The sequence below is a fragment of the Raphanus sativus genome, chromosome 2 (genome assembly GCF_000801105.2).
Source record: "Raphanus sativus cultivar WK10039 chromosome 2, ASM80110v3, whole genome shotgun sequence".
Classification (NCBI taxonomy): domain Eukaryota; kingdom Viridiplantae; phylum Streptophyta; class Magnoliopsida; order Brassicales; family Brassicaceae; genus Raphanus; species Raphanus sativus.
Window position 1 is genome coordinate 584,320 of NC_079512.1, and position 10,879 is coordinate 595,198.

At 33.2% G+C, this 10,879-nt stretch overlaps 2 protein-coding genes across 2 annotated transcripts; both read left to right on the forward strand.

Annotated features, from left to right (window-relative positions):
* The first annotated feature begins 413 nt into the window (after positions 1 to 413).
* Positions 414 to 2,241, forward strand: LOC108826268 (myb family transcription factor APL). Its single transcript, XM_018599657.2, has 6 exons — positions 414 to 668; positions 754 to 830; positions 958 to 1,024; positions 1,156 to 1,222; positions 1,306 to 1,348; positions 1,434 to 2,241. The coding sequence occupies exons 1-6, from the start codon at positions 494 to 496 to the stop codon at positions 2,046 to 2,048; spliced, it is 1,044 nt and encodes a 347-aa protein (XP_018455159.2). The 5' UTR covers positions 414 to 493; the 3' UTR covers positions 2,049 to 2,241.
* A 6,818-nt stretch (positions 2,242 to 9,059) lies between these two features.
* Positions 9,060 to 10,850, forward strand: LOC108829631 (organic cation/carnitine transporter 5). Its single transcript, XM_018603250.2, has one exon. It carries the CDS (start codon positions 9,198 to 9,200, stop codon positions 10,716 to 10,718), a length of 1,521 nt encoding a protein of 506 aa, XP_018458752.1. The 5' UTR covers positions 9,060 to 9,197; the 3' UTR covers positions 10,719 to 10,850.
* Positions 10,851 to 10,879: the final 29 nt, after the last annotated feature.

Sequence of the window (10,879 nt, forward strand, 5' to 3'; positions counted from 1 at the left end):
TGTACAGTTTTCTATAATATTAATTTATTTGATAATTGTTTCAAAGTAGTTTTGAGACAGACATGAATTACTTCATGTATACGTATAGTCCCTCACATACATTTTTATATTAAAAGTAATTCAAAGGTATTCAAGCTGAGAGGTCTAAACAAAACAATTAAAAAGAGCCCCTGTATCTTTTCACAAAGGAACGTCTGCGTATACTAGTCTCAAACCTTTTTTTTTTGAACTATTACTAGTCTCAAACTTTAGTTCTCTTCCTCACTTAACGATGAAACAATATTAACTATAGTATATTTATAACCAAATATTTAATTTATTTAATCCACAGACAAAAATAAAAAGACTGAGAGAGAGAGAGCAAAAAAGCCGTCATCTGATCTCTTCAAAAACGCATCGTATTCTCTCACATTTTTGCATCACATTCGTTTCCTTGAATCCCTCTGTTAGAGAGAGAGAGAGAGAGAGAGAGAGAGAGTCATAGAGAGAGAGAATGTTCCATGCTAAGAAACCTTCAAGTATGAATGGTTCATATGAGAACAGAGCTATGTGCGTTCAAGGCGATTCAGGCCTCGTCCTCACCACCGACCCTAAACCACGTTTGCGTTGGACCGTCGAACTCCACGAGCGTTTCGTTGATGCCGTCGCTCAGCTCGGCGGCCCCGACAGTATGCACACCTATATATTATCTTGATCGATTTAACAAATAAAGGAATTGAATAAATAAGTTGTTGATCATTTTTTTATTTACAGAAGCGACTCCAAAAACGATTATGAGAGTTATGGGTGTGAAGGGTCTTACTCTTTACCACCTAAAGAGCCATCTTCAGGTATGTATACACATATAAATATAATTTAGGGTTTTCTTTTCTTCCTTGCTTTGAATTTTATCTTTGAATTTGTCTTTGATTTCTTTTCACTTAATAATATAAAAATTCATCTGGTCTATGGGTGCAGAAATTTAGGCTTGGAAAGCAGCCGCACAAGGAGTACGGAGATCACTCGACAAAGGAAGGTTCAAGAGGTGACCGCTCTTCTTTTCTAGATTTATTAAGGTCTAAAAATTACACGTAAATGTGTATATATATGTTTTATATTTATGTTTATATATATTTTGGTTCATCTTATCTCAACAAAAAAAATGTTACCATGTAGCTTCTGCCATGGATATTCAGCGCAACGTAGCTTCTTCTTCTGGCATGATGAGTCGCAACATGAATGAGTATATCCTCTCCTCTATTTAATTTTACCTACTTTAATTTCATTTTAAATTAGCAGCAACTTACACTTCTTTTATCTGATCAGGATGCAAATGGAAGTTCAGAGAAGGTTGCACGAACAGCTAGAGGTAATTGATTTATATTTTATGGTATTTAACTCACAAAAATAATCCTGGCGTATATATAATATATATTGCGTTTAAATGTTTTTAGGTGCAGAGACATTTGCAGATGAGGATTGAAGCACAAGGAAAGTACATGCAATCTATATTGGAGAGAGCTTGCCAAACCCTAGCCGGTGAGAACATGGCAGCCGCCTCCGGTGGAGCGTTCAAGGGCAACTTGGGAAGCTCCAGTCTTTCCGCAGCTGTGGGTCCACACCCTCTTAGTTTCCCTCCATTTCAGGACCTAAACATCTACGGGAACACAACCGATCAAGTCCTTGACCATCATAACTTCCATCATCAGAACATAGATCAGAATCATTACACGACCAACAATGCTGCAGACACCAACATTTACTTGGGGAAGAAGCGACCAAACCCTAGTTTTGGTAACGATGTAAGGAAAGAACTCTTAATGTGGTCTAATCAAGATCACGAACCGATCGATGATGAGCATCGGATTCAGATACAAATGGCTACACATGTCTCCACGGATTTGGATTCTCTGTCAGAAATTTACGATAGGAAACCGGGTTTATCAGGTGATGAAGGAAATAACTGTGGGAAATTATTGGAAAGGTCATCGCCTCGGAGATCACCATTGAGCCCTATGATGAACCCTAATGGTGGGTTAATACAAGGAAGGAACTCACCATTTGAGTGATACAGTAATTTACTCTAATTTGTGTGATGCATGAGAACGTGAGAACGAGATATATTTTGTTCTTTATGAGCTGGACTTAGGGTTTAGAGGTGAGAAAAACAAAAACATGCAAAGATTGTTATGTTTACTGGATTAGTTTTGCTGGTGTTGTAAGTGTATCGAAACTATATATAAATCATTGTTATTGTTATAATATTTAGGATCTATTATGTACTTATTCATTATTTTACCCAGTCAACTTTTTGAAAATTGATCTCAACATTGTTAAAATGTAGTCAAATTATTATATGATTTTTTTTTGTAATCCAAATTTTTATCCTGTGTGTCGTTGGTGTAACTATTTTAATATTATACTAGACTTTGACCCGCGCTTTGGAAGCACGGAATATTTTACGATGAAAAATTTCACTAATAATTTAACAAATATTTTGGTAATTTTTAAAGAGTGTGTATTTAAAATATTTTTGCATTTAAATCAGTGTTTTTAAATTCAACCTGATTGTGACTATACCGATTAATCTGGAGATCTGACAATTCAATTTAGGTTTCTAAAATATTCATATAAAAAAAATCATTAAAAACTGAGACTAACCGATTGAACTGATGGATGACCGATATGTAATCTAATTGGATTTAAATTGTAATAGTTTCATAATTTTGTAATCTTATAATCCAAATTTTAAAGTTCATTATTTTGCAATTTATGAAATTATGACATTTCTACAAAATTTTAAAGAGAAAATGATAGATATAAAATAAATAAGATTAATTATTGTATTGTTTGGAAACATTAATAGTAGTATAAAAAATATATTGTTTGGAAACATTGATAGTAGTATAAAGAAATAAGTATATTGTTTGGAAACATGGATAGTAGTATAAAGAAAGAAACATTAGTGATTTAATGTAGGTTTAACTATAAAGTATAAAGGTGTATTTAATTTAAAAATTTACAAAATAAATGTTAGGTCCAACAGAATGTTTCTGTTTTAATAAGATAGATGTCTGATAGCAGTTCTTTGCTATTTTAAAAATAAATATTCGATTTAATTTTTAAATTTTGTATAATTTTCATTACTAACAGTCTTTTTTTTCGAGAAAATTGGTTATTTTTGTTTCCATTCCGGATATCAAAATTGAGAACTAATTAATATCCGATATAATTTCAGGTCTAATTCGATTCCAGTTTTTTTTGTCACAATCGATTCCGGTTCAGTTTCAGTATTTCATTTAGTTCAATTTTAAAGGCGAATAATTCAAGTTTTTAAGTTCAATAACAATTTCTTATTATATATTTTCTCCGTTTCTAAAAGATCCATGTTTTAGAGAAAAAAATTGTTTTAAAAAATACATTTTTCATATTTTCAATGTAATATTTGTCAACTAATAATGAAAAATTGGGAAGTTTGAAAACATTAATTACATTTTGTGAAGTCTTATTGGTTTAAAAATATAGGAAATATAAAATTACAGAAATTATGCATTTATAGCTAAGTTTTAATATGTTTTATTAAAATGTGTGAAAATTCTATAACATGGATCTTTTAGAAAGAGAGAGAGAGTATATTTTTTCATAACTGACAATCTTTTTTAGGCTTGCCATTAAATCAGAGGCATTGCAATTTTTCAAATATGTATGCTAAAGATATATACATATATAGAGCTCTATGTTTTTAGAATATATAGAGACTTTTTTTTTGAAGAACATATATAGAGATTTATTTTAACCAGTGTATATGTATATTACATGTAATATGCCTTAACCGGTATGTATATCTCATGCAGGAACGTAACATTTGTAGGACAAATATTGAACATTTATGGGTTCTAGAGAATACAAGGTCGCTCATGTTTCAAGGCATCTACGATATTTTAAAGCTTTTGAAGGGCCCTTTGCTTTTCCATGAGTTAGTTATTTCTATCTCAAGTTAGTTTGTACTTTGATGCTTATATATGATTACACTAAAATGGGAATATCTGCATCGGGAAACTAAAATTCAAAACAAACTTAAAATTAAAGTTTATGGTAAAAAAGACTAATGAGTAAATAATAAAAGGAAGGACAGAGCCAGTTATAATGATGATGATCCCCATCAAAGCAAAAGGGTTTTAGGGTTTTGGGAAATCCACATGCAAACAGCAAGAAAAGCTGTAAACTTTGATTCAAATGTATATAGTCACTTGATTCATACGCAGTGCCGTGCGAGCACTTTGGGAGGCCTAAGGCGAAGTTTAAAGAATAATTTTGTTTATAAATTTTAATACAATATTAATAGTTTAAAGTTTTATAACACATACTTTGTAATAAAACATAGATAAAATCTCTTATATAAATGTTATTTTTCTGTATTCACAATTTTTTTTATAAATTTAAAAATAAATCTAAATCATAGAAAAAAATTTGTGGAAAAACATAAACTTTAAATTGAAAGAAGCTATAATATACCAAAATAGAAAGGTTGCTAGAAATGAAAATTTTAATGAAAACAAAGATGAGGATCGAACTAAAGTACATGAAACTAACTAGAAGAACATTGTAACCACTATACCATAAACGATTTTTGTATTTTGGGGCCCTAAATTTTATTTATTTTTGAGGAGGCCTAAGGCAAATGCCTTTTTGATAACACCATAAGCACGGCTCTGTTCATACGTGTAAGTAAGTAAGTTTGTATGTGTAGAGATTGATAGCTACAACATACTTTCCAAAAGAAAGATAATAAAAGAACTTGTCATAAGAGATTAACCGACACTGAGTATCTATCTTTCCTTCCGTAGTTATCTTTGTTCTTTATTCTTTTCTTTCTTCTTTTTTTTTTGCTTCATATGACCACTAATTAGTTCAAATATTAGTACATTCGGTCTTAATTCTAAACTTTTAATTAGTTTAAGTGTTTGTAAATCAAAAGTTTTTCCTTGATAGCGAATGACTTTTGTTTAACTACTCGATATATGCATCTAATTAGTCACAACAAATTCAAATTACCTCATTATGTACTATTATATATACTGAGTAGCTTTGATAGAGATAGAAAAATATAAAGATCTGGTCATCACTGGCATCTAAAAGAGAAAGCTCTCTCAGTCTCTTCTCTCTTTAAAAGCTGAGAAAACAAAAGGCAAAAAGAGGAGGATTGAAGGAGAAGCATATACAGATAGAGATATAAACGCACTCCCATGTGTGCACTTCTCGAGGAAGCTTCTCTTCTCCTTTTACCTAGCCCCACACCTCCCTCTAATTACGTTCCTCTGTTACTACTATTTGTGAAACCTATTTAATTAGATTAAGCAAATCACTTTGGATCTCATTACGTTCCTCTGTTACTACTATTTGTGAAACCTATTTAATTAGATTAAGCAAATCACTTTGGATCTCATTAACTAATCCAGACTTTTTTTTTTGATAAAATGTTAAGTTAAAAAGGTGATTTCACCTCTTTGCTGGGAAAACAAGCATTGTAAATAGTCATTCCCACCGTGAGTTAAACCCGGGTGGCAGAAGTTACAGCTGTAATCTCTTTACCACTAGGTCAATTCAACGTTGGTAATCCAGACATTTTATATTGTACTATACTCTATCAATGCATTTCTTCCAGATAGATTTTTTTTTTGTATGTACAACAAATTAATACAACTATTTTATTTTTTTTAGTCGAGTGATAACATGACCTTTTGAAATTTTCAATATATGGATTTATACGATCAGGAAATGCCATGGTGAATTCAATAAAAATAAAATGAACTATCAAATAATTTCGTTTGATTATTGTTTCTGAATATCGTACCATATCAACGCTATAATTAACTGTAACGAATGATTATGTATGTATATATCTGAAGACCTAATATAATATTCCCTCGGTATCAAATAACTGGGGTTTAAGGTTTTTGTCCGCCGATTAAATAATTTTAAATTTGTATTCAATTTTTTTCTTTGTCTAAAAGCAACAATAATTACAGCTAATTTGACCACTAAAAATTCAGATTGCAGAATACAAATGCTCAAAACATCAAAATACATTTACTTTTTACATATAAATTTGAAAAATCAATTAAAATGAAACATTTTTTTTCTTAAAGTAGTATATAGTGTTTTTAGCATTGAATTAGTAGTTATGGTTCTATATATGCAGTATATAAAATAGGCATGGGTATTCCAGATATCAATGTATTTTAATAGAATAGCAAGTTTGTTGCAAAACAATATATTTTTATTTTTATTTTTTATTTCATGGCTCTAAAATTATAAAATATGTTATTTAGGAAATTCAATTTAGATTTGATTTGGTCATTTCTATCATCATTTCGGGTAACACTATTGAAAGTCATTAATATTTCGATATAATTCATTTAATTCGATTCCAGTTCAGTTTTAGTTTTCCGGTTAATTCAATTAAAATGAGAATAATTCAAGTTTTTCAAGTTAAAATATCAATGGGGGGGGGGTTCAGTTAAATTGGATATTTCAGATAATCTTTTTAATATTCTATTAAAATATTTGGTTAGTTTAATTTTTTGGTAATTCAGTTTATAAATAGTATAATTGTTTTTGAAATATTTATTGTTTTAAACTAAATATAATATTTATAAGTATTTTATTCATTTTTCGGTTTGTTTTTGGTTGGGTTCTATAAATATATCATCCTTCAGATCATTTACATAGTATTTGAGCCTGTACCATTTTCGGTTCATTCGGTTCTTCAGCTAGTTTTTTTTTTGACTAAAAACTTTTATTCAATTTTTCATTTTTTGTCTAAAAGCAACAATACTTACAACTAATTTGATCACTAAAAATTCAGACCGCATAATACTTCTTCAGCTAGTTACGGACTAATATGCCTATGCCTGATAATCTCTCCGTTTCAAATTATTTGTCACTTTAGAGTAAAATTTTTGTTTCAAAATAAGTGTCGTTTTCGGTTTTCAATGCAAAATTTATTGACAATATTCTCTACTCTATTTTTCTATTGATTGATATATGGTTAGGTGTATTGGTAATAGTGTTTTTATGTTGTAAATATATAAAATTAAATGTTTTCTTAATCTGTGTGTATAAGATTAGAACGATAAATAATATGAAACGGAGGGAGTATAAAACATGGATCACAAATGAGCATGTACAATGAATATTCAGCACAATTCCAAGTTCCAACATAATTTTTTTTTCCAACCATAAGTTAAATTACAAGTATTCAGTGCTTTTAATATTTATCCATCTCACTGAGCTTCTTTTTCGCGTTTCACATGCCTAAACGTGCATGTGATCGTAGCTTTACTTCTCTATCACAATTTTAAATAAATAATACCATTAGTAAAAAAGTTAATGTTTGTACGCATATCATATGGTAATTATTATGGTTGTTAAGCAAACTAAAGTACTCATAATAAATAAATAAAAGTAATAAAGGTAACGGTCTCATGGATGGTCTATGCACATTCTTCCATGCAAGTTAAATAACAATCATCTGTAGGCACCTCATTACGTAAAATCTCGACCTTGGATTCCATTTTCTCCTCCCTTTTTTCTAAAGGAGGATATATGTTGTATTATAAAAATTAAAAAGACAATAGAACCCCAGTAAATATTAAATAAATAACGTAATATAATATAACTCGTGTTTGGATATGCATTTCATTTCAACACAAACTATAAACACTTAATTTACAGACCACCAAACCTATGTATATTTAACTATTTAAAATTTAATAAAAAAACCAAATGTTCATCCTAGTATATCCGGTCGTGTTTCAACACCAAGGTGGTCTGGTCACTAGTGAGAATGGTGGTGGACGGTAGATGAACTAACCTTATAAGTCAAGACTTAGGAGAGTTGACCAAAGATTTTATGACGCCTCCGACCACGGTTAATGGGCTTCCACGACCGCTCTCTCGGTTGTGGATCTCATCCCGTCCGATAGCCAGTCCGTTAATTTTTCCAAGATTCAAGAGTTTTGTTTAGTGACTCTACAATTACTATATGATTTTTTTCTGTTTTTTGGCCTCAATTATATGATATCGCAAATTCCGATAGGTTACGCATCATTTCACTACTCCAGTTCAAAGTACATTTACTGTAGAGTTCCAAACGGACGTGTATTGAAAAAGGTAAGTCCACTTTGATGACATAGATAGTAAAATAAATTCTTTTAAACCTTTTCATAACTTGGGATGTACAATTCACCCCCGTTTAAAGAACACAACGTCTTCGCTGCACCCATGACAGGTCTCAAGACGCTTCTCGGATCGGAACCGAGATGACTAACCAGCTCTGACACCACTTGTAACGTTTCTGACCGCTCACGGCTAATGAGCATTCCACGCCTGCTTGCTCGGTCCATGGGCCCATCCCGTCTGACGTTCTATCCGTTAATTTTTCTAAGTCTCGAGAAATTTGTTTATTGACCCTATAATCACCACATATGACATTTTTCATGCTTTGGTCTCACTCATACGATATCAAAAATCAATTTCTGATAAATCATCTATCTTTCCACTACTCCATTTCAATCACATTTAACTCTGGAATTTGAAAGAGATATACCGGAAAATATACACTGTGATAACATATGTAGGCAAATCAAATCTCTTGATTCTTTCCAACATATTTATCTTCACCATTCACTTTGATAGTCATTTTCTTTATTTGCTATTTCTCTTTTCCATAATAACTTCTTGGCGAGATGTCAAGACTTAAGAGAGTTGGCCCATTCTCCAGCAACAAGTGGAAGCAGAACATGTTATGAACCAAAGGAGTGATTTCAATTGAAATTTGAGCTAGCTTTTTCCTGGGCTTTCACTTAGCGGCCCATATATGAGTTCATTCACACGTATACATCATTGGTGATATGCTTTTTTCTTTTGTCACACATTGGTGATATGTTTACGTATGGACTTACATAAGCAAATATGTACATATGCTTGAATTATTGGTCAGACAACATACATACAAATCCAATCAGTGTGATTTAAGATCACAATCTTTCGAGTCCTCAACCACACATTTTGTGCAAGGTTTGAATATTTATTGATAAACAAACAATATACATTATGCAACCAGCTTCGAGATTTCGAGTCTCATTGTCATAATAATTCTCACAACCTGTGAGAGAGAGAGAGAGAGAGAGAGAAGTCACCTGAAGTGTGCAACAATGGCGGATCCATCAGCACCACTATTAACCCATATCGAAGACGAAGGTACTTCTCCATCTTCGAGTTTCGACAAGATCTTCGAACAGAGCTTGTCTGGTTTCAGCTTCCCACAATTCTTACAGATCATTATCGTCGGTCTTGCCTTATCCTTCGACTCGCAACAGATATTCATCACGGTCTTCACAGATGCATACCAGACGTGGCACTGCCTCGACCACACGATCTGCAATCCCTCGACCACGGACATCTGCGAACTTCCTCGGTCAGCCTGGGAATGGGACGGTGGATTCAAGGGTAAATCCGCCATTTCAGAGTTCGAACTCGAGTGCTCGAGCTCCTTCCTGAGAGGTCTACCTACGTCTTCTTTCTACATGGGTTCTATCGTTGGTGGCGTGTTCATGGCTTTGATACCAGACAGTTTCTTGGGACGCAAGAAACTTCTTTTCCTCTCCACTCTTGCAATGTCACTCACTGGAATCTCAATCTTCTTCTCCACTAGCATATGGACTTACGCTTTCTTGAAATTCATTATCGGATTCGCGCGTTCACAGACCGGGACTTACGCAATCAATCTGATAAGCGAACGAGTTTCCACCAAATGGAGACCTAGAGCTACTATGATACCTTTTACCCTGTTTGTGCTAGGGTTCATGTCTCTGTCTGGAATAGCCTACCTTGTTAGACACGCTTCTTGGAGAGTTCTTTATCTATGCACATCCGTTCCAGCAACTATCCACAGTGTTTTCATCTACTTCTTTGCCTTAGAGTCTCCTCGTTGGCTTCATGTGCAAGGCAAGAACGAAGAAGCCATTGAAGTGCTCAAAAGACTTTCACCTACAAACAGAGGTTACTTGGAATCAGTATCTTCTAGGTTACATTCAAAAGAACAACCACCAAGCAGCTCCATCAAAGACTTGTTCATCAGAAAATGGGCTTTTCGAAGAATCGTGGTCGTGATGATCATAATGTTTGGGTTAGGAATGATGTATTATGGAGTTCCCTTAGCGGTTAGAGACATAAAAGTGAACATCTATCTAAGCGAAGCACTTAACGCATTGGTGGAGTTACCTACCTTTGTTATCACACCAATATTGCTAGAGAAATTCAACAGAAGAAGCTCTGTTCTTGTGAACTGCTTACTCGGAGGAGCATTAGGTGTGCTCTGTTTCGCCATGACCTCTTTTGGTAGAACAAACATTGCTTTTGCACTAGAACTAGGTTCTTTCTTCTGCGCGAGGATCGGGTTTAACTTGATGGCAGTTTATATGATTGAGATGTTCCCTACATGCGTGAGGAACTTCGCGACAACGATGCTTAGACAATCCCTTGTACTTGGAGGTGCTAGTTGTCCTATCATTGCTTCTGTTGGAAGAAATGTGCCCTCCATCTCCTTTGCGGTTTTCGGGGTTGTAGTGTCGGGTCTCGGGTTATTCACTTTGCTTCTTCCTGAGACTAAAGGGTCAAGTCTTTGTGATACAATGGATGCACAAGAGCAGAGTGACCAAGCTTTGAAAGACTAGCCTTAGTTGCTGAACATTAAGCTTCATCAATTTTTTTTTTTCTTTAGTGAATGATATTGTAACCGGTCCGAACCGTTTGATGTTCAGCGTGTTTCATATTTGAGTGTAATATCTTTATAAACCTACCGAGAATTCTGCCTGAAACCAATGTTCAAGAAATT

Excerpts from the sequence above, each read along its gene's own strand:
- LOC108829631 (XM_018603250.2), top strand. The coding sequence starts at position 9,198 with ATGGCGGATCCATCAGCACCACTATTAACCCATATCGAAGACGAAGGT.
- LOC108826268 (XM_018599657.2), top strand. The coding sequence starts at position 494 with ATGTTCCATGCTAAGAAACCTTCAAGTATGAATGGTTCATATGAGAAC. Across the intron at positions 1,025-1,155 it reads GACAAAGGAAGGTTCAAGAG|CTTCTGCCATGGATATTCAG; the intron begins GTGACCGCTCTT and ends GTTACCATGTAG. Across the intron at positions 1,349-1,433 it reads GGTTGCACGAACAGCTAGAG|GTGCAGAGACATTTGCAGAT; the intron begins GTAATTGATTTA and ends AAATGTTTTTAG.